At 50.7% G+C, this 27704-nt stretch overlaps 1 protein-coding gene across 1 annotated transcript in view; it reads left to right on the top strand.

Annotated features, from left to right (window-relative positions):
- Nucleotides 1-23640, top strand: part of KCNK12 (potassium two pore domain channel subfamily K member 12) — a 52939-nt gene extending 29299 nt beyond the window's left edge. Inside the window, exon 2 of the mRNA XM_004752866.3 lies at nucleotides 18327-23640. Coding sequence (XP_004752923.1) covers nucleotides 18327-19228 — 902 coding nt within the window. The 3' untranslated portion in view covers nucleotides 19229-23640. The remainder of the gene's footprint in view (nucleotides 1-18326) is intronic.
- Nucleotides 23641-27704: the final 4064 nt, after the last annotated feature.

Below are 27704 nucleotides of genomic sequence, written 5' to 3'. Positions count from 1 at the left end.
ACTTGAGCAAGTTGCTCAGCCTCCCCACCCAGTCTGTTCGGGCTGCTATAACAAAGATACCAGAGACTGAGTGGCTGAAACAGTATTTATTTCTCACAGCTCTGGAGGCTGGGAAGTCCAAGATCAAGGTGCCGGCAGATTCAGTGTCTGGTGAGTGCCCAGTTCGTGGTTCATAGGTGACACTGTTCTGTGTCCTCACATAATGGCAGGGATGAGGGAGCTCTCTGGGGTCTCTTTACAAGGGCACTGATCCCATTCATGAGGGAGAAGCCATCTCAAAGGCCCCACCTCGTTATGCCATCACCTCAGGGGCTAGGACACAAACATTAAGAAGGCAACGCTCCCTGAGGTAAAGTAAGTGAAGCACCTGTCTTGGCCCTGAGCCTTGCCCGGTGGGGGTGGCCCCCTTAAGCTGCTTCAGGGGCAGGCTCCTCCCCTGTGTCCATTTCCTCCCCTTTCAGGACCTCGGCCCCTGCCCCTGCAGACTGGCATCCGTGAGGCCTTAACCCCCTCCTTTCAGGCCTAGAGCCAGCTCCTCCCAATTGCCAAATCCCAGGGGACCTGTCAGGTTTCTGTCTGATTAGATTCTTCTAGAAGTCTCTGACCCCTTGCTCCATCATCCGTGCTTCTCAAACCCTTTGTCTGTTCTAGCTTCAGTGACTTTGTTCTCTCCTGCTTTTGCGTCTTCCCTTTGGCTCCCCTTTCCTAGTCCCCATCTGGCTACTGCCTTGCTCCGGGCCACCCCCACCTGTTCCGGTGCTGCAGCCTCTGAACTGGACTCCTAGAGCCTGACCCTTCTGGCTGTCCTCAATATAGCAGACAGAGAGACTGGCTTTATTGTTATTATTATTACTACTATTATTATTACTCTCATGTAAAAATTTTAATAGCTAGGCCTGCTTAACTCAGTGGGTTAAGTGTCTGCCTTCGGCTCAGGTCATGATCCCAGGATCCTGGGACGGGCCTGCATCGGGTCCAGTGGGGAGTCTGCTTTTCCTTCTCCCTCTCCTTTCCCCCTCTCCCCTCCCTGCTCATGCTCTCTCTCAAAATACATAAATAAAAATCTTTTAAAAAATGTTAATAGCTAAACGTTGATTGAGAGCATATGAACACTATGTACAAAATACAAGCGGATATGGCCTCCAGTATTTCTCTATGCTAGGCTTAAGAGATGGGGGTGAGAGGTAGGAGGAGGTAGACTCTGGCTCACTTGAGGAAGTCAAGACGTCAGGTAAGTTTTATCATTTCCCATCGAATCAGTTCCCTCGTCTGCAAAATGGGGATTATGATGCCATTCTCCTTCCTGGGTAACAGTGGTGAATATATGTAATAAAACATAAAAATTTGTAGGGTGCCTGGGTGGCTCAGTCAGTTAAGTGTCTGACTTGATTTGGGCTCAGGTCATGATCTCAAGGTCATGAGATCAAGCCCGGAGTGGGGCCCTATGCTCAGTGCAGCATCTGGGATTCTCTCTCTCCCTCTCCTCCTCCCACCCCTCATGCTTGTGCGTGCTCTCTCTCTCTCTCTCACTATTAAGGAAATAAAGTAAAACATAAAAATTGTCTCTGTATACTGAGCAACTGATGGTTGTTCTTATAATCTTAATTCCTTTCTAAAATGGCATGTGATTCTAATAGAGAAAAAAGGTAGTTACCAGTTATAGTCAGCATTTCTGCTGTCCCTTGAAATCTATTTGAATAGTTATTATATTTCTTCCTCTTTTTTGAAGACCACTAGCTTATCTGTTTTCCCCTCATGCTAAAAATCAAATGAGAGTGCTAGCTTTTCTCATGTTCTAAGGCATCTGTGTGAGTTAAACTTTGCTCTGAGAGGGTCTATGAAAGATTCGCTGACTAATCCTTCTGTCCAGTCTTTTCTTCCCTTTTCCTGCTCTCATAGTCCACCTCCAGCTCTCCAGCCTCCGGCCCTTGGCTCTAGTTGTTGACTAGCCTGGAACGCTCTTACTCCTGATGTCACTTCCTTCCAGTGCCTCATCAAATGTTCCTTCCTTAGTGAGGCCTGCCCTGACTCACCCCACTTCATGCTGCAAGGTGCCCCCTCCCAGCCCATGGCACCCCTACCCCCTTCGCGAGCTCTAGTCTTTTCTTTTCTCCAAGGCACCATCCACTTCCTAACACAATTTACTTGCATATTGTTTGTAGTTTACAATCCATCTCGGAGCTGAAATATAAGCCCGTTTGAATTACTGATGAATCCCAAGGGCCCAGCCTAACACCTGGCACACAGCAGGCCCTCAGTAAGTATTTGCTGAGTGCACAAAAGCCTCCTTCACAGGCTCCTATTCTACTCTCAGGGTTCCCCAGAGGCCCTCATTCTCATACTATATACAGTCCCCAAGAAGTCTAACCCATATGACCCTTGAATCCATCTCCCAGCCTCCACCTGCTTGGCTAAGCCATGTTTACTACTCAGCCAGCGGCACCTCCTCAGCAAGCCCCCTAGGGCTCTTCTCTTATTTGCCGGCTTCTTGTGGTTTCTCCGGTGCTGTCATTTCCATAGGGTATCAGGGCCATTATCTCATTCAACGAGGTCCTTATCTCATTCATTTTTATTTATACATTTTATTTATTATTTAGTAATCTCTGTGCCCAACAGGAGGCTCGAACTCATGAACCCAAGACGAAGAGTCACACGCTACTGACTGAGCCAGCCAGGTCCCCCTATTTATAAATTTTTTTAAAAAAGTATTGTTTAGGGAAAAGTTACTATTTCTAAAATAGTAACTATCCTGTTTGTACCAGAGGAAATGTGAAGTATTTATCAAAGCATATAGAAGAAAAGTAAAATAAAAATTACCCATAATTCTACAACATAGAATTAAATACATGCACATGCACTCACACATGCACATATATATATATATATATATATATATATATATATACATATTCTAAAAACTGAAAAACTTAGAAGGAATTTCTTAAAAAAAAAAAAATGAATGACATCCAATAAAATGCTGTTGGAGAATGCTGAGTGCAGAACCATTTTGAGAAAGATGGAAGCAGCTCCTGCAAGCCGGGAGTGCTCACATCTAGACTGAGTGTTCAGGCATGGAACATAAGCAGTTCCAAAGGACACCGAGAACAGACGAGGCCCCTTGATGACCACAGAGGAATAAGATAAGAAGACCACTCACCCATAGTCATGTCTGAACACAGACCGTAAGAACATCATCTAAGACACCCACATGACCAGACACCCCCCTCTGGTTACCATGACCGACTGCTGCTGCTTTACCAACCATGGCTATGGCCTTGCTCCATTATTCCCACCCTCTAGGTAACACTTATCAAAACGTCCACTCCTAGAATTCTCCCTGCTTCCTGGCAGCATCCAATCCAGAGCAAAGCCTTGCTTCCTGGTGCCTCCCCCAAACCCACCTAACTCAAACCCAAAACCTAAAGAAGTCCTTTCTGATACCTGCTGGCAGAGACACCCCATAGCTCCCTATGGTGTACCTCTCCCTTGTCTCAATGAGCCAGGAAACTCCATTTCGTGTGTCCACAGGGGTGTTCCTGGTAGTCTTTGGCTGCTGGGCCCAGACGATAGATACTGTCCATCACAGTGTTCCCTCCACTGACCCATGGCAGGCACAAAGCAGACCTCAAAAACATGTGAGATGAAGTCACTTAAACTAAGGTACAAACCATGTGTTCTGGGATGGGTCCTGCTGGGTGACCACTAGACAACGTGCCAGTTCCGTTGGGAATTCAGCAGCTCTTGCCTGAGCACCTATGTTGTACAGGGAGAGGGGAAATATAAGACACGGGCTTGGTCTTCCTCCTCGACAAGGCAACACAGAGAAGCACAAAGGGGTAAAGAACACTCTGGGACATGGTCAACAGTACAGGGCCACCGCAGAGCTAATGTACCGCCAGGTGATGAATGGACTTCGAGAGGTATAAAGAAAGGAAAGAAGTCACCACAGGCCTTGCAAGGTGGGGAACAGCAGGTGCAAAGACATGGTGGTGGGGGAGTGTCTGTGGAGCATCTGCTCCATGCTAGGCTCTGGGCAGGCTGCAGTTCTGCCCATCTTGCTTGCCTCCTGTCCCAGTGCCTGACACAGAGCAGGCTTTCCATGAATTCCTGGTGAATGAACGTGTGTGTCTGCATAAGGCACGGAGGGGACCCAAGTGCCTGACGAATGTTTAATGAGGGAAGCTGATGCTAGAAAAGTGGGCCTTGAGTGCCAGTGTGAGAAATTCTGGGTCCTCCTGTTGGGAGCTTGGTGAGGTTGGAGCAGGACAGTCCCCCCCAGGGCAGTCTGCAGAAGGAGGGCTCCAAGGCATCAGCTTTCTCTGTGAATGGGGTTAGGGAGGCTAAAGACAAGCAGATGAGGAATGTGGGATGTGGGGTTGGGCAAACCTGAGCTGGAATTCCATGGTCTGCCTTTGTCTGGGACTCTGAACAAGGCCCTTAACGCCACCAAGCCCCAGCTTCCACCTCCAGTCACTCAGGATCTGATGCACACTCCTGCCACAGACCAAGGGCAGGCATTCTGGCCACAGTTTCCCATCATGCTGTGGTGTTCTGGGGCATGATCACAGGGTATTCTCTGAGCCAAAGGCTGAGTGGCGCCTCAAAAGGGCAAATGGAGAGCACGTGGGTGTCGGGTTTGGGACCTGTGCGCTGGTGTTCTTTTGTTCGTTACTTGACATCTCTGGGCCATGGTTTTCTCACCTGAATAAGGACCAGAAGCACCAGCTCCAGAAGCTGCTCTGGGGGCACCTCTGGGAAGACACCAGCAGAATGCTGGGCACTGGGAAGGGCTCCATACCCAGTCCATCCCTCCCTCACCTGCTGGCAGCCGGCAGCCGGCAGCCTTCCCTGCAGGTGGCTGAGAGCAGAACAAGCAGTAGGAGCAGCCATGCCCCATGGGGAAGAGGAGGCCCTCCTGACTCTTTAGCCTCAGTCCAGAGGCCACAGGTACAATCCCTCCTGACACAGACAGGCCCTAACGGAGACCTCTGAGCTGAGACGCTGTGGCAGCCCCCCCTAGCCTGTCTGCTGGTCCACAGGGCAGGGGTCATGTTGGTGAGCACCAGGGCAGATGTGGGGTTCTGCGGGGACCCTCGAGAGCATTTCTCCCACTGCAGCTCTCAACAGTGAGGTTGTCCACATCACACCCTCTCCTCTGTCTTCATCACTCCTCTGGAGCAGCCCACAGGCCTCCTGTGAGGGGAGGCAGGGGGATGAGCCAAGTGCTGCGACAACTCCTCATACAGACCAGGGCCTTGAAGATGGGCCCCAGTGCACAGGGTGCCTGACCCTGAAGGCTGAGAACCCAGCTTCCCAGCACCCGACTTCCCTCCCTACGTCTCCTCTCAGTAGGGAACAGAGGCCTTCCTTCAAAGATGGCTTGCAGCTCCGCAGGCACAGATGAAGGTCGGGATACATGAAAGCAGGACTGACTGAGAGAAGGTGAACTATCCATGGGAGAGCAGACTCTGCTGTTCAGGAACCAACATGGGCTCGAAAACAACGGCTCCCCTAGATACAGGACTAGAGGTGATTGGAGACTCAGTTGACACTGTAGTGACACCCAAGCAGGCGAGCTCTCAAGCTCCTCCCTGAATGAGCAGCCTCACCCCAGGCCTGCACAGGGCCCCGGGGGTCCAAGAGCAAGGAGCGAGGCCAGGGCAGGCTTTCCTCCTGTTACTAGGCTGACTCCAGGCTCCTGCCAGCCAGGCCTGGGTCCCACTAGGGACCAGTCCTGCCTCCCCTCGCCTTGGAGTCTTCTCCCCCAGTCCTGGACTGAGGCTAGGGCTCTGCTCTTTGGGAAGGGTGGGGGGCAGGAGGGCCAGTGATCTCATCCCTGAGAAGAATTAGTCATCAGAGAGACAGGGACAGATCTGGGGGGCAGGACGGAGGATGGGCTCCATGTAAATGACTCATCTCCCCGCCAGCTCCGTGGGGCCCGGGTTTGACAGCTGCTCCCCGGGAGAGGTTGTTAAGCAGGAGCTACCCGGAGGCAGGAGTAGTTAACTGGCTTTTTTTTTTTTTTTTTTTTTTTAAATTTATTTATTTGACAGACAGATTACAAGTAGGCAGAGGAGATAGGCAGAGAGAGAGGAGGAAGCAGGCTCCCCGTCGAGCAGCCAGAGAGCCTGATGTGGGGCTCGATCCCAGAACCCTGAGACCATGACCTGAGCTGAATGCAGAGGCTTTAACCCACTGAGCCACCCAGGCGCCCCGTTAACTGGCTTTTAATAACTCATTTTGCTGAATGATTTCTGGTAAGGAGAGAAAACCCTAATCCCACAGAAGCTGCACAGAGTATGAGGTTCAAGTCAGCCCAGCTGGTCAGAAAAGCTGTGCCAAGGTTCACGACTAGTTCTTGAAGTCACTTCCCCATTGCTCACAGTTTACCAAAAACTTTTCTAGTGTGAAACATCACCAGCCTGCAGCTTGGGGGTGGGGTGGGGAGGGGTTCAGTCCTCTTTTCCTAATCCTCTGCCCTCTCAGCTACCCCCACCTGGTCTCTTCAAACAAAGGTCATCCGAAAACCTTTCCCAGAACAAGCCAAAAGCAAATGGGAGAAGGAGGGGCCCACATTTCCCAGATGCTTTGCAAGTGGTGCCATTTTGTCCTGAGTCATCCAGCATCCTGTGTGTGCCCCGCCCCACGCTCAGCCATGGAGAGGAGGGTACCAAGGCCTACTGGCCTTGGGAAGCTGTCCATGGAGTTTGCAATCTAGACAAATCCACAAGCGCCAACCAATACAACAGCCCATGACACCAACAGTCCTGTTTTCCAGCATCCCACCCCAGTACCACGGTGGATTTGGGGATGGAAGAAGGCCGTGCCTGCCTCTAGCTGGGCCTCCCACCCCGCCCAGGGACCAGAGCCCTGAAACAAGACCAGAATGGGTGGGACCACTTACCTGGAACTGCCAATGAACTGAGGCCCGGAGAGGTGAAAGTCAGTGGGAGTGTGGGATCTGGGATGGGTAGATGGGGAGCTTCCCGGCTGCATAAACTTTAAGTCTCTGCTTGGCCCTTGGCTTGCAGGTTTCACCTGATGCCCTTGAGCCATGATGGAAGGGCTGTGCCTCTCCCGTGCCAATTAAGCTTGCTGCTTGGTGAGCACTCAGCATGTCCCAGGCACTGTGGGAAGCTGGGGGAACCACCTCCTCACTGACTCCCCACAATAACCTTCTTCTGAGGTAGGCAGTCGGCAGGCCATTTTTCCGGGGAGAACTAACATGTCTATGTTGCCCCATTAGCAAGTGCGGCAAGAGCCTGACACCACAGACCCTGCTCCCAGCGCTCCAAGAAGGGTGACCTGGCCCTTCCCGAGCCAATAGGAACAGTAATGGAGACTCGCCAGTTTTGTCTAATGCAGCTTGAGGTTTCCAGAGCATGGATGTTTATAGAAGGCAGGGCATTTTGCTGAATGTCAGGCTCAGGTGCTGGAGAAGCTTCTAGAGGCCTCACTCCCACAATGCTCCCATGATGTTCCGCCTGAGAACAAGGTGGAGGGGAAGTTCTCCCACATCGTCCTCTTCCTTCTTCCACAGTCACGCACACTCTGTTGGCAAGGGCTACTGGACACTTTCTGGGGGCCAGACTGAACCCCCAGCACAGCCAGCCGTGGGCCTGGCACTCTTCTGAAGCGCACGCCTTTTTCAAGGCTGGGCCTCTACTTCCTGCCTCTCGAAACCGCACCCACCCTTCTGGGCAAACACGCCTTCCCCCGACAGTATTTCCCAGACGCTCCAGCCGCTCCAGCCGGAGGACCTTAGCCAGGGTTCTGACCTCCGCCCGGGCGAGCGCGCCTGCGCACTGGGGACAGTTATAAGTCTCCCTGGCGATGGCGATTCTCCAGCGCACCCGGTGAAGACCTGCTGCTCCAGCCAAAAGCAACCTACCTCTCTTTCTTCCCAATTCCCCAGCACTTGACTCTCCCTTGCCGCACTGCAAGCTCCTTCTTCTCCTTCCAAATCCTGGCTCTGCCACTTATGTGATCTGGGCAAGTTATTTAACTTCAGTGTCTTTATCTATTAAATGTGACTACATCTGCTAATCTAACAAATGGGGATGATAATAACCTCCCACTGTGGTTCATCCCATCTGAGATTATAATCACACCATTGATTATAAATGCACCGATATTGTATATGCCATTAAGAATTTTAAATGTTGCCAAATAAACTATGTCAGGTCATCGAATGTGAGAAGCAGCCTGGTTTCAGGCATGTTAAAATTCAAGGGAAAACAGCTGTGACTTGGAATGAATGAAACCCAGTGCCTCACGGAGTCGTCGTGAGTTTCAAATGTATGGAGATATGTGAAGTCTTGGCCCAGGGCCCGGAAGTAGTGAGGGCTCAGTACATGTCAGCTATAAATAGCCCCCGCCACATTTTTATTCCTCATGGAATGCTTTAGTGACTTTTCCCAGCCATTCTTTCAGCCCCCAGCTCTCCCAAAATGTTCGGGGCTTACCCAGGATGCTGGGGTTCTTCCCGCGACCCCCTCCCCTGACCCCAGGGTAGTGATTACAGCAGGATGGACAGGCCCTGAGGTTCCAAGGGCCTGGGCTTGTGTCCCAGTCTCTCTGGCCTGATGGCCTGACGCCTTCTCACATACCCTGCCTTCCTCCACAGAGGAGCCGCCCTCCTTCTCCCCAGAGTCAGGGTCTTGGCTCTAGCCACAGATCAGCCTCATGGAAATCGGGCCCTCCACCCTATAGCCCACCCGGAATCTCCCACTGCTCCCTGCTTGAGGAGGCAGGGGCAGGGAAAGGCCTGGCTGCTTAGCCTGACTTTGAGCATTACCCAGTCTCCAGTGAGCTTCAGGTTCCTTGATTATTAAAATGAGGCTGTTAATCTTTCCTCTAGCCAGTCAGAAAGGATCATATGAGATGAGGATGTTGGGAAAAACTTCCCAGAAAACTGCGCCAAGCAGGCAAGTGCAACCATGGGTAGAGTGACCAGACTGAGCAAATAAAAATACAGGACACCCATTTATATATGAATTTCAGATAAGCAGTGAAACTTTTCTTTAAGATTTTATTTTTAAGTAATTGCTACACCATACATGGGGCTCGAACTCACAACCCTGAGATTTGCTCTACCGACTGAGCCAGCTAGGCACTCCAATATGTAACCCTTCTTTTTCTTCTTGAATATATAACTTTTAATTTTATTATTATTGTTTTTTTTTTTAGTCATCTCTGTGCCCAACATGAGGCTCAAACTCACAACCCCAAGATCAAGAGTCACATGCTTCTCTGAGCCAATCAAGTACCCAAAAATGGATCACTTTTTAGTGCCAGTGTGCCCCACACAGTGTTTGGGACATACTTATACTAAAAAGTGATTTGATATTTAATTGGGAGTTTTATTTTATCTGGAAACCCTAATGAGGCCTTACCCATCCCTGCCTGTTGATCCCACTCCTGTGCTTTCCCAGTAACGCTCACCATTGAGAAGTTCTTAAAATTTTTACTTTCAGTCATTTGGTCAACAAATAACTATGATTGCTGACTTTACATAAGATTTCCTGGTTCACTGTAGAGCAGAGAAAGATTAATAAATCTTTATTAAGGGTTTCCTAATGTGCTAGGCATTAAGTATTTTGCATATATTAACTCAATACAAAAAATTATTGAAGTAGCTAAGTTATCTGCATTTTACAGCTAAGGGCATCCAGGCACAGAGAGGTTAATTAATTTGCTTAAAGACACACAGCCAGGGAGTGGTAGAACTAGGATTAAAACCTGAGAAACAGAGTTCCAAATAGCCAGTATGATGTGGCCCCAAGTGCAAGGGATTCCAGTCTCATTGTGGAGACAGGCCCCTGAAGGTAATTAATGATGTAGTCATCTGTGCTTGCTACTTAAAATAAAAATCACTGACTGGCTGGAGTAGTATCACCTGAAGCCAGATTACAAATGCAGAATTGGGAGCCCTGCCCCAGAATCCATCAAGATCTCCAGGTGGGTCCTAGGCCATCTAGTTTGAGAATCACTGCTCCAAACAAGCAGAGGGAGTCTATTTATTCATTCGACAAGCTTAGCTCAAGCACGTTCTGCAAAGCAGGGGCTATTCTATTCTAGGCACTGCATTGTCACGGTGACTATTGAAAAATGTGGGTACTCCTCAAGCATTTTTTAAAATGTCTCATCCTTAAGTCTTCATGAGGGTAGAATGCAGCATTTCCCAAAGGTTATTCTTGGAAACACTCAAGTTCACTAGAGGCAAATACAATCTGTGGTCAGATTAGTATGGGGAACACTGGAGAGTGTTAGGACTGCCCCTCAAATTCATAAATCACAGGAACACAATAAGCACTCTGAAAAGTCCTGCCATAAATAAACGTTCATCCACTTTTTTTTTTTTTTTTTAATTTGGGGAATTCTCCACCCCAAAACCATTAAGTCTATTCTATCATGTTCAGGAACATAGGCTGGCATAGCATATTACAGTTTACAAAGAGCATTCCCATTGGGAGGTTTCATTTTACAGATGAAGAAATGGAGGCTCAGAAGTTCACGGTACCAACTTGCTTCACACTTGGCCCATAGAGACCACAACAGAGGTCAAATCTTTGAGTTCAAGTCTGGTCCTATTTCCTGGACCCTGAGCTGCTTGCCCAGGCCCTTCACCATCACAGCAGTTGATTTTAGTAATTTGGTTTGGTTGCGTGTCATGGAAGGTGTAAGCAGGAAAAGGGGTTTATGGGCTCAAGCAACTGGAAGTCTGGAGGTAGGCTGGACAGCAGGGTCAGCTTGATTTGACCACTCATTGGGGTCATAATGGCCTCATTTCTTTCAGCTGCCTCCACTCAGCCACCTGCCATGTCAGCTTCATCTAAGGCTGGCTCCACCTCATGGCCACGGATGGCTGTCCGCAACTCCTGTGGCCACTTTCCGCTCCCTCCACATCCAGGGCGGCTCTGGAGTGACCATCTTTCTGCCCAAAAACTACCAGAGAAAATCTCCTTTCATCTGATTCGCCTGAATGGGGTCAAATGCCCCTTCTTGCACGCATCTCTGTAGCCAGAAAAATGTCCTGCCCTGATTGATTTAGGCCTATCCATTCTTGAGCCAATCCCGGTAAGGGATGGGTCGTTTCCATTGGCTAAACCAGTGCATAGCCTGCCCCTGGACCTGGGGTGGTTCTTCAAGTGGTCTGACTACCTCACACAGCATTTGGAGGTGGGATGCGTTTTGTTTTGTGTTGTTTTAAGATTTTATTTATTTATTTGACACAGAGAGAGAGAGAGAGAGAGAGAGAGAGATCACAAGTCGGCAGGGAGGCAGAGAGAGAGGGAAGCAGGCTCCCCGCTGAGCAGAGAGTCTGATGCTGGTCTTGATCCCATGACCCTGAGACCATGATCTGAGCCGAAGGCAGAGGTTTTAACCCACTGAGCCACCTAGGTGCCCCATGGTGGGACATGTTTTTAAGGAGACCTACAATATCTGCCACAAGCGTTGAAGGCCACTTGAAATTTGAATCAACAACATACACTTTAAATATCCTTACAATTTTATGTATTAACTATACCTTAATAAAGCCTTTTTTTTTTTTAAAGAAATTAAGACATTTAAATCAAAATAGTTGAAATCAGGCAAATTTCGACCAGCAGGACCTTCAGGGCTACGTTGTAACATTGTTTCTTAAAGAACCAGCTTTAGCCCGTCTGCATCAGAATCATGAGGGAACGTTGGTTAAAATGCAGATTCCTGGCCATTTTCATGGCCCACAAAATAAACCTCTGGAGTGGAACCGCCTTGAATTCTGCATTTTATTAGCACCACACTCTAACCAGCTGACCTAACCTGCCTCTGCTTTAGAATCTGCATTTTAATCATAGCTCCCAGTTGCTTGGATCCCCTCTGATTTCTCCATGCTATTCTGGGAAATTATTACTAGTGCCCCTTTTACTCTCAAAAGTATACTGGATTGGGCTATAAATTATATCTCCCCTTCTCCAAGTTGACACTGTAGAGTGGCCAGGAAAATGTTCCCCAGTGAAGAGCAAAGACGCCCCTCTGTCCCGCCCAGCAGAAGGGGCTTCAGGGTCAGTTCAGTCACTTACAAATTGGAACTCAGCCAACAGCCTTCAGCTCCCTTAGCCCTTGTCCTTGTTGGGGCTGATGATGTCTCTCTCACAGGGTGGCTGGGAGGACTGGATGAGAGGACATGCGACCAGTGTCCGGCCCAAAGGGGCCAGCCAGGAGCACCCGACATAGATCAGTACCAGCCTCCCCATCTCCATTCCAGCCTCTTGGAGCTGAACTCCAGAGGCCCTGTCACCAGGGCCCCATTTGCGAAGGCGGCACCAGACAGGCTGTGGAAACGAGCTTCACAGCTTTTGTCAAAGTGGCATAATAAAGCCCCCAAGTGTCTGCTCTTTGCAAACTGGGATGGCAGATCAATTGTGGCATAAACAAAACAGCAGGCTTGGTGCTAAACTGGGGACAGATTACGCCTCTGCAGGGTGTGATTGGGGGAGGGAAGGGACTCTCAGGATGGCTGGGTTTGCCTTTTCTCCGCTAAGGCTTCGAGGCCCCCCTCCAGGGCCAGCCTGGCAACCCACAGGTTACCAGAGCTTGGGGACAGCTCTTCTACTCTGGGAAGCACCTGGCTAGACACCAGCGCTAGGCACAGACGACACCCCCACCCTCAGCCCTCAGCAAGAAGCCTGACCCCAAGGCCTCAGCATCCTCCCCTTCCCCCAGAGCTCTGAGGCTGTGGGTATGAATGGGGGAAGGAGGGTAAACTGTCACCTCCACCCTATCTCTTGAGCTAAGCAGACTGTGTCGTTTGTAGGAAAGCAAAAGGAGGTACAGTAAGCACAGAGCCAGACCTCAGGAATAGGGCTGGTGAGAGGGACCTTGACTGGGTGCTGTCTGTGCTGTCAGAGAGACTCCTAATCTGCCTGTTCCCTTCATTCTGGGATGATGGGACCACAGCCAGTCAAGCATTTGGCACCATTTTGGGCCTGTGGTCGTGGCCATGCAGAGGTCCCAGAATAAGTTCTGGTCCAGCCTCTTTGTGGGGGCAGGAAGGAAACTCTGTGCCCTGGCCTGGGGGTGAGCCTGCGGCAGCAGAGAAATACAAGTCAGTATGTCTAAGAATTCCGCCCAGATACTCTGTGAGGGCAGAAACTGCATCTGTCCGGTTTTCCACCATATCCCTGAGCCCAGCACAAAACCTGCCAAACTGTGTTTGCTGACGGAGTGAATGGGTGGGTGTTGGTCTTCCAGCAGCATATCTCGGGGTGTACCTTAAAGGGGCCCTAGGATAAGGCCACACCCCCTCAGGGAAGGAGAATGGTTGGTAAGGAAACTCCTCTCATTCTCAATCCCATCGTCAAGGGAAGAGACGTATCCTTAACTTATCCTTGGTTAAGTGTCTGCCTTTGGCTCAGGTCATGCTCTCTGGGTCCTGGGATTGAGCCCCACTTTGGGCTCCCTGCTTATCAGGGAGTCTGCTTCTCCCTCTGCCTCTCACCCCACTCATGTTTTTTCTTCCTCTCAAATAAATAATCTTTTAAAATATTATAAGTAAAACTTAAAAAAAAAAAAGGGGGGGCTCCTGATGGCTCAGTTGGTTAAGTGTCTACTTTCTGCTCAGGTCATGATCTCAGGGTCCTGAATCTGCTTCTCCTTCTCCCTCTGCTCTCCCCCTACTTATGCTCACACTCTGTCTCTCAAATAAATAAATAAAATCTTAAAAAAAGAAAGATACACAACTCCAGAGAGGGTCTGGGAAGCCAGACATGGAGTTTGGAGGAATCCAAGGATGCTGCTGATAGAGGGCATGGCCTTTGACTAGGAGGTAGGTCAGGTAGGGGCAGTCCTGTGAGGCAGATGAGTCCCCTGCCTGTGGGCAATCAGCCAGTTAGCCAAAAGTAGAGGTCCCCTCAGCTTTGCGTTCCTCTTGCTGCCCCTAACCAAGCCCAGGATTGAGTCTGGTTACAAAGTCACACTTGTCTTCACTGAGCCACAAGAGGGGTGAAGAAGCCACCTTGGTGGGAACATTAAGGAGGATCAGTGGCCCCTCTCTCCAGCAGTGGCCAGTGGAAAGAGAGCCACAAGGGGACAGAGGACTGCCTGGAGACAGGAGTAGTGACTGAGGGTTTTCCTCCCCATACGAAAGCACGCTTCTGGCTGCCAGCCCTGGAGAATGGAAATTAGGTTTTCTGGGAGGAATGGAGACCCTCAGTGCCCTGGGAAGGCAGTGTGGGAAGAATGTGGATGGTGGGTACTGGCAGACCTGGGTTTCTGTCTCAGCTTACCCTTCCATGCTGTGGGGCCTTGACAACAACTTACCCCCCTAGTATTTGATTTCCCGTCTGTGCAGTGGGGTATGCCTCCCTCACAGCTGTTGCAGAGATGAAGCTAGGAGGCCTGTTGGGGGTGTGTCGGCGGCGGGGCGGGGGTGGGGTGGGGGTGGGGTGGCCTTCCCTGCATTGAGCCCAGGTGGAACCAGTTTATTCAATGGCCTGACCCGGGAAATGGTCTTCATCTGGTCTCTTAAATAACTTTGCTTTGGATCCCTTCACATCTTGAGCAAATGCTAGAGTTTTCTAATTAGTCTTTTTTTTTTTTTTAAGTACCAGCCATTTTATAATTGAAACTCAGTCTCAAATATCCAGTCCGATCTCAACCTAATCTAAATCCAATCTTCAAGTTCACTTCTAATCAAAGCTCAGCCTCTCCCTCCGGCTGAGGCCTGGCCCTCAGTTCAAGGGGCCTGCAGTGAGAGAGGGGCAATCTGTTTGCCTCTTGGTCTGACATCACTGGTGCCACTATAATCCCTTCTTAGCTATTGCTGGTAGCACTGCCGTGGCCACTGTGGGGACGAACATGCATGTTCATGGGGCCCATCTCTGGGTCTTTGGAGATGCCTGCGCTATTCCCTTAGTGGGCCAGCCCTCTCCATCCTACCTCCTGTGAGTACCTCCAACGCTGTCCCAGCAACCCGCCCCTTAGCCTCCTATTCCTAGGGGCCCCTGCATTCAGCAGCAACTGTCTTGGGCAGAGTCTCTTCAGATCTGGCTGCCTTCTGCTCGACCGTGTCACTCTCACACATACTTGATGCAACAAGCATCATGAGAAGGGCAGACTGCTCTCCTCTTCCCACCCCTGCCTGTGTGGGCTGCTCCAGCCAGCCTCCCATCCAGAGAACTCTCCAGCACAGCTTTAGACTCTAGGAAATACCTCTGGCTCTCCCCAAACTCTTGCTATACTGCAACAAGTGGCCCTGGCTGGGCCTCCCAGTGTCTGCAGCTTGGCTAGCCTCCAGAAGTGAGGCTGCAACCAGAGACGCTCTTGACCGCACCCCCCATACCTGCCCTGGAGGTGGGTCCAGGATGACACAGTACCTTCCGCCACAAAAACTCTGCTACTTCATGACCATCTCCCATTATCCCTGGATAATTTCTAGCCTTTTCCATATAGCCTGGAGATGAGGTGTGCTAGTCACCAGACCCATTTTTGGACTTCTAGTAATCCGGCATAGATGTATCTAGAATTTCTCTTTCAAATAGAGGATAACATACCATGTGTCACTCTTATGTTTGGAACTTCAGCTAAAAATCCTAAAGATTGGGAAAATCCCATTGTCTCAGAAAATCCTATATTCTCTCACGCAGCTGTTAATTTTCCAGGCTCAGGACTTTCCATTTCTTCTGGAATCTAGCAAAGGAATCCCCTATTACAGGTGCTATTTTTCCTCAGTGTGTTAGAAGCAGTGTTGGGTAGAATGGTCTAGGCACCAGACTAGAAGCCAGAACACATGTATGGTATGTGCCCCAAGAAGCTGCAGGCCATGTCCCCTCTGCTCCTGCTCCCTCCCCTATACAGTGAAAGGTAGGTCAGAATTAAGGTCTCTTAGGGTTAAGAGTCTAGGAGGTTTTTTAAGTTTTTCATATCATGAGTACAAAAAACCAAACAAACAAAAAACCAAACCCCTCATAAAACACATAGATAATTACACAACACCCATGTAACCACTATCTAGATTAACAAAACATTTCCAACATCCCAGAGGCCCCTGTATGCCCTCCCATTTATTACCCCCTGCCACGCCCAGGGGAAATTTCAATTCTTTTATTCAAATTACTTCCCTTAAATAAAAACTTAAAATGGGGGGGGGGCACCTGGCTGATTCAGTTGGGAGAGCATCCAACTCTTGATTTTGGGGTCACGACTTCGAGTCCTGTGTTGGGAGTAGAGATTACTCAGATAAATAAAAACTTAAAAAAGAGAAATTGATTTACCTTGTAATTTTACCAACCAAGAATGTATTCCTAAAAAATTACTATAGTTTGGTTTTGCTTGGTTTTGAATTTTTTTTTAAAGATTTTATTTTTGAGAGAGTATGTGAGCATGAGTGGGGAGGGGCAGAGGGAGAAGCAGACTCCCTGCTGAGCAAGGAGCCCAAGGTTGGACTCCATCCCAAAACCCTGGGATCATGACCTGAGCTGAAGGCAGACGCTTAACTGACTGAGCCACCCCGGTGCCCAGTTTTGAGTTTTTTATAAGTGGAATAATACAGAAGGTATTCTGTGCTCAGCTTCCTTGTTTGACATTCTTTTGTGAGGCTCATTCTTATTATTTCAAGTAGCTGTGGTCGATGCTTTCTCAATGTTTTATCCTTGTATGAACAGACTGTGACTTGGTTATGTTGTTGGATATTTGGGTCATCAGTGTAGGACTTTATATAAATGTGCACACGCACACACAAATACAAACACTTTCACTTCACATATAACCACATATAACCATATGGATTCAGAACTGATTTCTTTGTGAATTCAAGAACTTAGGTTGGGCTTTATTTTTCTTTTTAAGATTTTTTTTTTTAAGATTTTATTTGTTTGAAAGAGAGGTGTGGATGGGGGTTAGCATGGACAAGGGAGGGGCAAAAGGAGAGGGAGAACCAGACTCCCAACAGAGCAGGGAGCCCAACTCAGGGCTCAATCCTAAGGCCAATGCTTAATAGATTGAGCCACCCAGGCTCCCCTTGATTGTGGAAAAGTCCCTCTATTAAATTGGTCACACTGCTAATACAGTTTTGGTATTTTCGTTTTTGTTTTTACTGTCTTGTGGACAAAATCTGAATCTAGGGATATAATTCATCTTCTTCAACATGGTATCGTCATAAACTTTCCTCCTAACTTAAGTCATTAAGCAGAAAATGACCATGGTTAGGCTATTGAGATTTCCTCCAGGGAATCTAGAGAATGATTAGTATATAGGCTTAAGGAATTACTGAAAATAAATTTTTTCTCTGGCTCTTTTAAGGAAATAGTAAGCCAAGTGAGACAAAACTCTTCTCCACCCAGTTCCCAGGGCTGGTTCACCCCACCAGTAGCAGCACACAGGCTGACCTCCTGACGTGGGGGCATACATTGCACAGGGATGCCCTTGAATTTTTGCTGCATAGGAGCTGAAAGGTGCCATGGTGCTTGTTCAGACAGATGATCCATTTCCAGCTCAGACTCCAGGCAGCAGTGAATCTTGATGCCAAAGTCTTTGTACCTTCTATAACCAGAGTGAGGCAAACATGGGTCCCACAAAGAGACCACAGCAGAAGTAGGCTGAGAGCTCAGGTGAGAGGGGCAGAGCTGCACTGCCCTGGATGGCAGGGGCCTGAGCACATTGGTGGGATGTCAAGCCTCCCACAGAAATCCATTGATAAGGGTACCTCAGTGGCTCAGTCGGCTCAGGTCATGACCCAAGGGTCCTGGGATAGGCCCCAGGTTGGACACTTAAGGACAGAGCCAGCTCACTCTCTGAAGGTTGTGGACTCATTCTCAATCTTTGTCAGTTTCATAAACCCCCTTTTAGAGACCATCTCGCATAGCTACCCAGACTGAACACACTCTACCCCATCCCTAGTAACCCCGGTTAAAATGAAGCCTTTATGGAATTCTGTCCTAAGTTTGTCCACATGTGCATTGGCTACCTTAAAACAAAAACAAAACAGTTTGAGGGGTGGGAGAGCAGGTGACATCTCTTCGTCGCTTTGTAGGTATCTCAGTGGTCTGCACAGTGGTTTCATTTCCTGAGTCTTTATGGGTCCTTCCTAGTGGCCATCCTGCCCCACGCATTTCGATCTACAGACCCCCAAGACAAGGGGATTAGTTTAGGCATCGCCCCGAAATCAGGAACCAAGCCTAGTGCCGCCAAGGGAGAGAAATGTCTAAGCACCGTCTCCCCTCCTCTGAGTGATGCCACTCAGGGAAGAAGCCACGGCAGCACCTGCGTACGCCCGCCCAGCTTGCCACCCAGCAGGCACCACCTGCCTAGCCAGGGCCTCGCTGACCCCTGCCCTGTCTCCCCAGGTTTCGGCATGACCACTCCCGCGACGGTGGGCGGGAAGGCCTTCCTCATCGCTTACGGGTTGTTCGGCTGCGCCGGGACCATCCTGTTCTTCAACCTCTTCCTGGAGCGCATCATCTCGCTGCTGGCCTTCATTATGCGCGCCTGCCGGGAGCGCCAGCTGCGCCGCAGCGGCCTGCTGCCCGCCACCTTCCGCCGCGGCTCGGCGCTCTCGGAGGCCGATTGCCTGGCCGGCTGGAAGCCCTCGGTGTACCATGTGCTACTGATCCTGGGCCTGTTCGCTGTGCTGCTATCGTGCTGCGCCTCGGCCATGTACACCAGCGTGGAGGGCTGGGACTACGTGGACTCGCTCTACTTCTGCTTCGTCACCTTCAGCACCATCGGCTTCGGGGACCTGGTGAGCAGCCAGCACGCCGCCTACCGGAACCAGGGGCTCTACCGCCTGGGCAACTTCCTCTTCATCCTGCTCGGCGTGTGCTGCATCTACTCGCTCTTCAACGTCATCTCCATCCTCATCAAGCAGGTGCTCAACTGGATGCTGCGCAAGCTGAGCTGCCGCTGCTGCGCGCGCTGCTGCCCGGCGCCCGGTGCGCCCCTCTCGCGGCGCAACGCCATCACGCCGGGCTCCCGGCTGCGCCGCCGCTTGGCCGCACTCGGCGCCGACCCCGCGGCCCGCGACAGCGACGCCGAGGGCCGCCGCCTGTCGGGCGAGCTCATCTCCATGCGCGACCTCACGGCCTCCAACAAGGTGTCGTTGGCGCTGCTGCAGAAGCAGCTGTCGGAGACGGCCAACGGCTACCCGCGCAGCGTGTGCGTCAACACGCGCCAGAACGGCTTCTCCGGCGGCGTGGGCGCGCTGGGCATCATGAACAACCGGCTGGCGGAGACCAGCGCCTCCAGGTAGACCGCCAGGCCGCGCCACGGACCCTGGGCAGGCTGGCGTGCCGCCGGCCGTGGTTTGCTTTCCTTCTCTCAGACGCTGGCGCTTTCTTAATCTTTACCCAATAAAATCAAACCAAAAAAAAAAAATTTTTTTTTTTTTTTAAGAAATACTATTTGGCCAGGCCTGATGTTATCCAGGGCAGGTTTCGGGGGAGCCTGTTTTCCTCCTGGGTCCCCTCTTGAAGAACCGTGGCCCCCGGCAGATTGTCCTCCTGAGCGAGAGAAAGTGGCACCCCAGACCCTCACCCGGTGCATGCTGCAGCGAGGAGAGGGCCATTCCTGGGTTTTGCGGACTGGCACTAAACCCTGTCCCCATGCACATAAGCAGCCGGCAACCCCAAAGCATATGGTGCAACTTCTCATGGCTCTGAATTACCTCCGCAGCATTTAGAATCCTGGCCCAGCCTAGCAGCTTCCTTCTGGTCGTCAGAAGTGATGTAGTCACAGTTTTGACAGGTGGGGGTGGGGAGAGCCATATGTTGCCTACCGATGTATATAAATAGAACAGCCGCTACACACGGAGAATGGTGTAGTATTATGCAATGAGATGAAACACAGCACCGACTTGCAGACTGTGGCATTTCCCTGAGATCTGGAAATTGGGATGGTAAGGGGCTCAGCTGGCCTTTCTCAGCCTGGAGTTGGTGCATTTAGCCCCACACACAGGGCAGCTACTCTGAATGCTGGAAACCCAGGGTGGCCGTAAGGAGGGGAGCACACAGGCTCCCCGAGCCCTGTTTTGCTTCAGCCAGCTGATCTCTGAGGCTGGGGGTGCATCACAGAATCCCCCAACCCTCCTTTCTTCTACCAGTGTTGTCCTTGGGAATGCTTTTCATTACCAATCAGGAATGTCTGAGTCTTCTCAGACAAGAGCTTGCTTTGTTGGTGTGGATTTCGGTTCTTAACTCCCCGTTGAGCAGCTTGTTTTCCCCCTAAGGGTGCAGAGCACAGCCTGCAAAACCCCCTTTTCCTCCTCTGAGTCCGAGCTCTGCTGCACCAGGAACCCAAAGCAGCCATGCTGAGAATGTCAGAGAATTTGGCTCCAGGGCCCATAATGTTTTTGCGGACAGATCCCATTCTAAACCCTGTTTGGCCTCCACTGACAGTCAAGTGAATTTGTTTTCTCCACGCACAGTCTGTATTGGAGGTGGAGGAAGGCAGGAGCGGGGGGAGCTGATGGATGGGGTGGATGGAAGCGGTTTTAGAATCCGTTTTGTGCTGGTTGATTGTCAAGTTGAGGGACTGGTTCTCTGCCCTCTGCTGCAGAGGGGTCCCTGACCTGGAGGAAGGCCAGATGCTGCCTTCATTGAAAGGAGGGGGCTCTTGGACTCTGTAAAGGAACAATACTCTTTTGGCCCATCTTCCTCATCTAAAGAGATCATCCCAAGGACAAATGCCAGAGTCTAGTCAGACATGGTGTGACCCACCAATATCCACAGCTTCTGAGAGGAAGTCTTGAAGAAACACCAGGATGCCTCATACTGTATGCCCAAGAGGCATGGGAGGCCGTGAAATCTCCCTTCCCGGCAGTGAAGGAAGCGTATGTGCCTGGAACACACACACACATGCACACACATTAGGAGTCATGCTTCAATGTCAACCTCCCCTTTCCCTGCTCCAATTCATGACCAGAAGGGGAAAATGTGTTGGGATCCAAATGTTACTCTAGCTACTTTGATTAATTTCTCATTGGGATTGGGATTGGGATTGAAACCACAGACCCTAATCTGTGGGTGAGGCAGGGAGGCGGAGTGTGGTCCAGAAGAGAGGTCAGTCTCACTAAATCCTGAAGGCCCACACTTCAGGAGTCATGGTGACCATCACTCAGGCCAGCTGGTGACACCCCTGCCCCACCCAAGCCATGGCTGGGGTCACACTACAGAGATAGCACACTGAGAGGGGCACATATGCTCTAGACCAAGGCCCTCTCATAAGGCCTAGAAATACATTGTCATGCCAATCCCTCTAAAAGAAGGAAAGATGAAAAGGCATCCAATTAGAGGTGTCACCCAGGCAACAAGCAATAACTTGGGGATCTGAAGCAGACAGAGGGGGTGAGAGAGCCCCATGACGGAGGCATCTAGACCATGAGAACTCGTGAGCAGGCAAAACAGCAGCCAATGCAGAGGACATGAGCCCCAGCGACAGCACAGGAAGCTTAAGACCTAGCTAACGAGGTTCTTTGAGCTAGACAGGCCAAGGAGGTGTCCAGGGGATCGCACTGACCAGCACACAGGACTGCACAGAGCTGTGTCTCCACGGGAGGGAGCAGGACCCGCCTCCAGAGAAGAAAAATTCACAACCTTCCTTGGCAGTCTTCTCTGTCAGCAGTGCTTCCTAAAGTCTATCCTAAATTGCTCATGCTGCAGCCTTCGCTGTTTTCACTTCTCCACTGCTTTGCCTTGGGAAGGAGACAATTGCAAGCAGCTTGAGCAAGCTTCTGAAGGAGCCATAAGCCTGGCTGAATGGGGACAGGGAAGGGACCCTTCCCTCTCATCAACCTCCCAGAGAAACACCAGCCCTCCAACATACAAAAGGAGCTTAGGATCCAGAGTCATGCTTGTGTTTTTGCCCATGTTCCCCTAGTGCCCTCACCCAAATTCAGTACATTGTTGTCCTTCACCTCCGGCCAAAGGGCTCAGTGTCCCAAATGCCAGGGGCTGCTTCCTAGAGGGGTGGGGAGAGGCTGGGTTCCCGAAGTTAGGGGGATTGCTGGACCCCTGACCCCTGCCTCAAGGTCTCTTTGGCATCCTGCTGAGTGTAGAGAACCAGAACTGGGGTCCTACCATCATTCGGGAATAATAATGTTGATACGGACCCCTTTTCTTTGGTGCAGTTTCTTCTGAACCTCAAGCTAAGTAAGGCTCCATCCTCTTAGCTACTGTGCCCTCTCCCACCATGTGGGGATCTCCAGTTGGAGCCACAGCTGGTAGCTCCCGGTGGTCTATGACTCCCCCCGCTCCCAGCTCCTGGGGTTGCTGTCCCACCTTATGTCCATACTCATCCCTCTCAGGCTGGGGCTGTGGGGCTCTAAGCAGCCCTGCTACCCGCTGTAGCGACACAGAGGCCAGGGTCTTAGTGAGTGGCTGTGGGACTTCTCCAGGATGAGCAGACAGGTAAGGAAGCCTGCCCTCCGCCCCCCACATCCTTGCTTGCTAACGAGGCCAGGTGGTCAGGCTCCTCTGTGCTCTGACTGAAGCCAGAGTCCCCAGGGCCTGGAGAAAGAGTCAGAAAGCTCAGGCTGTGTCAGGCCCTCAGCTTGTGGAAAATGCTATACAGTCCTAGGCATTTGCCCAGGAGCTTCACACATCACCATATCATGTGTACGTACACGCACGCATGCACACACATGCACACGCACACACACACTCACACACACCAGCCTTACCAGGAGCTACTAGCCCCTTTCCCCCAAGGAAAAATCCCAGTCTGGATCACGTTGAGAAGAAAGCTTTCCCATTTTTAACTCCCTGGAGATCTACTAGGGCCTGGAAAATTCCTCTCTGCCTTGGGGGAGTTTCACATACACTCTGCATGCATTTGAATCTGTGTTTTACATAGAAGCCAGCGTCCAAACCCAAGCCAAACCGTGGAAGATAGCTGCTAAATTTACGCAGGCTCCTCCACCCCTCAGACAGGCCTTCTAACAGACGCCCTCTTCCTGTGTGCTTCGGGGTGAGGGGAGCTGAGCCCTCACAGCCAAAGGAGAAGCTTCTGGGGAACCAAGGCAGATGGAGGCCCACAAAAGTGGTGGCCCCAGGAGCTGTGGGCCAGGCGGGTTCCATCTTACTGTAACTTTTTACATTCTCAACAAACAAAAAGCACAATTCCACACGCACACTGTCTGGAAAGCATAGCCAGACAGACTGCTTCGGGTCCTTCTGAGTCCAGAAGGGACACTGGGGACTCTGGGTTGCAGGGCTGCGGCTGGAGGCTGCTGCAGTCTCTGTGGGCTGGGGTGGGGGAAGGGTTGCCAAAACCATTCCTGAGCCAGGGCATATTCCTCGGCGTGGACTCGGGGCCTGGACTTGTGCCCCCTTCCTAGGAGCAGCCCTGGCACCTTCAGGCGCCTTCTTAAGTGCTGAGAAGCGATGAGATTTCTGTACTCACAGGGCCTGAGACCCTCCTCTCCTTTCCTTCAGCCTCTTCCCCCTCTCCCCTCTCCCCAGGGAAGCTCCCTCTTGCTTTACAAGTCATTTTCTATGCTACTGTGTTCTCTCAGGAGGGGGGTTAGAGCATGTGGGGCAAGCCTGCAGGGTTTCTTAAACAATACATTTATTTTTCTGAGCAGTACTCCAAGAGAGGAGTTGAAGGGTGTTGAAATTAACGATGAATAAAATGCAGCCTGCCACCCCTTTAAGCTGTTTGCTGTCTGTCTGTCAGAGCCTCCTGTCTCCCCACATCCCTGATCACACCTCCTCTCAGGGGCCCCAGGAGACCTGAGCTCCTTGAATTGGGCCCCAGCAGCAGCTCCCTGGGGAAGTTACTCAGCAAAACAACAGTGACATCCATCTGAGCTGGGAGGCACCAATGTACCTTGCAGGCAGCTTGGCTGAACTGGGGCTGGGCCAGTTTCTAATAGCTGGGCCCAGAGAGAAGATGAGTACAGAGGAAACTGGCCCTATGGTGGCAGCGGTTTCCAATCCTGGTCCTGCACTAGATTCTCCTGAGGCAACTTGAGAAAATACTGATGCCCAGTCCACCCCCGACCCACCCCCGCCAGCCAACCTCCTTCCCCAGTGTCCAGCCCCTGTGGAGATTCTGATTTCAGTGGTCCTAGGAGGAGCTCAGGCAGACATTGGAATTTTGTGGGCGGTGCCCAGGTACTCCCAATGGGCAGTCAGTGTCTTGAACCCACACTCTAAACACAGAGCACTCTTGTCATGGTGTGGAAAGCAGGCTCACTTAGAAGTTAGGGAGTCTGACATCTAGTTCCGCATCTGGCAGTCAACTGCTGGCTCAGATCCTCGGTTTTCTCATCTCTGAAGTAGGATAATGATATCATGGACACCCCATCTCTCCCCCCACCCTAGGAGTCTTATGAAAAGTAAATGAGAGGCTGAGAGCAGAAAAGTATCAGATCTCCACAAATGCCAAGGGTCGCCCTGAGAGGAACCAGGCAGCCCTGAAGCTTCTGCAGTGCCAACTGGGGAAGAAGGTTCCATCCAAATGATTGCTTCTGCCGGTGGGGCCATCATAATACTGCAAACTTCACAGCCCGTCCCTGGGTCACCCTTCTCCCTTGGGGTGCCCTCCCTCCAGCTGAGAAGTAGTTTATGGGTCCCTCAAGTATGGCCCTGGTCACCTCAATCCACAGAATCACCCTCTAGCCCCCAGCCCCAGAGGTTTCATAGGACTGTAGTGACAGGCAGCATCTTATTTTCTGTTCTCTTTTGTTTTAATGCTGGTCAAAGCCGTTAAATTGATTTCCTGATGAATCACACCCAGCAGTTTGAAAAACGCCAGTCTGTAGTGGAATGAAAGCGTCCTCTTACCCTGCTTCCAGCTAAGGCCCATTTGCCAGCTGTGGCATTGGAGGGGCCCGACTTCTGGTGCCCCTCAATCCTCTTCTCTCTCTGGGCCCTGGGCCCCAGTTGTGTGATCAGCTCAGGTGGGGCAGTCACCTGCACAAAGGGCTCCTTACCTTCTTTTCAAATGGGAGGTCTATGAGTCCTTTGCCAGTTTAGATCCACTGCCAGCCATGCCAATAGGCAGCCGACCCTCTCCCTTCTATGGTCAGTTCCCTTTCTGTTTTTCTGAAGGAGAAGATAAGAAAAAAGAACTTACATTTACCAAGCCAGGTCCTCAGACAAGAATTTGCATATTGATCTCACTGTCTCTTACCTACCCTAGGAATTTGGTGCTTTCCCCCATTTTGTCCTGGGTCAGAGGGGTAAGTAACCTGTCCAATTTAGGGCCAGCCAACCCCTCTTGTTAGGGATGGTCCCCAATTTTTTTTTAAAGATTTCATTTATTTATTTGAGAGAGAGAGAGAGAGAGCAAGCATATGAACACAAGCAGAGGGAAGGGGCAGAGGAAGAGGGAGAAGCAGACTCCCAGCTGAGCAGAGAGCCTGATGTGGAGCTCGATCCCAGGACCCCAGGATTGTGACCTGAGCCAAAGGCAGGCATGTAACTGACTGAGCTACCCAGGCATCCCGGGACCTAGAGAGACATGGGTGAGAAAGACAACATAGCCCTCACCATCCCTGAGCTCCAGGCTTATGAGACGGGGCACCTCAATAGGCAGGACAGGTGCCTCAGATCCACAGGAAAGCCTGGACCATGGGGGGACCCGGGGGAGGCAGCCAAGGCCTCCTCAGGGACGGCCCTCAGAGGCAGGCTGTCCAAACTGAGCGTGCTGATGAGGGGCAGGAAATGTTCCAGGCAGGAGCAGTGGCAAGTGAAAAGACCAGAGAGGGGAAGTATAGTGGAGTGCTCTACTGGCTGAAAGAACTGGAGTCTAGGCCGTCCCTTGACAGAAGAATGGATAAAGAAGATGTGGTATATAGATACAGGAATACTATGCAGCCATCAAAAACCTGAAATCTTGCCATTTGCAACAACGCGGATGGAACTAGAGGGTATTATGCTGAGCAAAATAAGTCAATCAGAGAGAGACAGTTTTCATATCTCACTCATATGTGGGATTTAGGAAACAAAACAGAGGATCATAGGGGAAGAGAAGGAAAAGAAAACAAGATAGAATCAGAGAGGGAGACAAACCATAAGAGACTCTTACTCATAGGAAACAAACTGAGGGTTGCTGGAGGGGAGGGGGCTGAGGGGATGGGGTAACTGGGTGCTAGACATTAAAGAGGGAGGGCATGTGACATCATGAGCACTGGGTGTGATAGAAGACTGATGAGTCATAGACCTCTACCTCTGAAACCAGTAATACACTATATGTTAATTAATTGAATTTAAATCTAAAAAATAAATAAGTAAAGAAAACTGAAGTCTGGCAAAGCAAATTATATCCATGGCCTCTTGCTGCTCCATTTGGAGGGAAATGTTCACAGAAGGGATGCTGATGGAATCACTAAAAGAAAGGCTTAACCAGAGGCCATGAGTGCTGCCTTCTACCCTGTGACTGCTGCTCTCGCTGGCAGCCAGCAGGCCTCTCTCCCTCCCTGGGATCCTTCTCTGTGTCAGCCCTGGGAGGGCCAGGCCTTTGGGCTCTGTCATTCTGGGGCTCAGGAGGAGAGAGGGTAAGGAAGAAATGAAAGAGTCCACGGGGCTGCCTTTAAGAACCATGCTCCCCAAACACCTGCCAAGTGCCTAACCCAACATGGACCATTTGTACCCCTTCTTTTTCCCTGGACTGCACTGAGCAGGACTGGCCATCTGGACACAAGATGGAAGGAAGCGTGCCTGCGGTGGGCTGGCCAGCTTCCTGCTGAAAGCTGCAGCTTCTGCACACATTCCCAAGGCTGTGGAAACCTCTGTGAGCTCCAGGCCTTTGTCTTTCTGTGTCCCTGCTTCCTCCAGGACCTGTCAAGGACCGTGCTGGATTCTGTCTGGTGCAACACCCACCAGCCACACCCAGCTATTTACATCCAAATGAATTTAAGTTACCAATTAATTACCAATTCAGCTCTTTGGTTGCAGAAACCACATTTTAAGTGTTGAACACTCACATGTGGCTAATGGCTACCGTATTGGACAGCACAGATAAAACCTATGTCTGTCGCTACAGCAACGCCCATTCCAGAAGCTCTGGGGTCAGAGAGCTCCAACTCCAGGGCAGCCACAGGGCTGGGGGTTTGGGAGTCGGTATTTATCAAAACACCCAATGAACACATAAACATACGGGAGTTTATAGACCTCTTCTACCCAACCCCCAACCTCTCTGTTCCTCCCCCATCAGATCGTTCCAGATCAGGTTCTTACAGTCCTTCTCCTCTTAATCAGGTCCCAGTTCTGCTGGCTTTCACTGAGGAGGCACAAACCACAGTAGTCGGTCATACCCACAGTTGGGGTAATACGGCCTGCAGAGGAGGGATTAGGGATTGTTGATAAGGCCCATCAAAGTACCTTGTGGAGCCTTTGCCTTCATCAGTCTAGGACGCTCTCCTATTCCCTTTGTCTGGGAACAATATCCCTGTCCTGTCCTATTGAAAAACTACCCCATCTCCCTGTGGTCTAGCAAACTTGTCAATCCCAGGATGCCTCCTGTGTTAGTTAGGAATGCATTCAGCTGCAAGTAACAGAAAATCCAATAGAGAGGAGCTTAAAGAAGCAGAAGAAGGGGATTTGATTCAAATAACTAGAGTCTGGTGGCAGATGCTGTCATAAGACAGGAAGGCCAGCACTTCCTCTCTTCCCACTTGCCATGTTTAGCGTGTTGTCTCTGGTTCTCATGCTGGTCACCTCGGTGGCGAGGTGGGAGACCTCTCCGTCTTCCATCTATGTTACCAGCAGCAGCAGTAGGAAGGG

This window comes from Mustela putorius, unplaced genomic scaffold (assembly GCF_011764305.1).
Source record: "Mustela putorius furo isolate JIRA1106 unplaced genomic scaffold, ASM1176430v1.1 tig00000224_pilon_pilon_pilon, whole genome shotgun sequence".
In the NCBI taxonomy this organism is placed as follows: Eukaryota; Metazoa; Chordata; class Mammalia; order Carnivora; family Mustelidae; genus Mustela; species Mustela putorius.
This window is presented reverse-complemented; position numbering and strand designations above follow the sequence as displayed.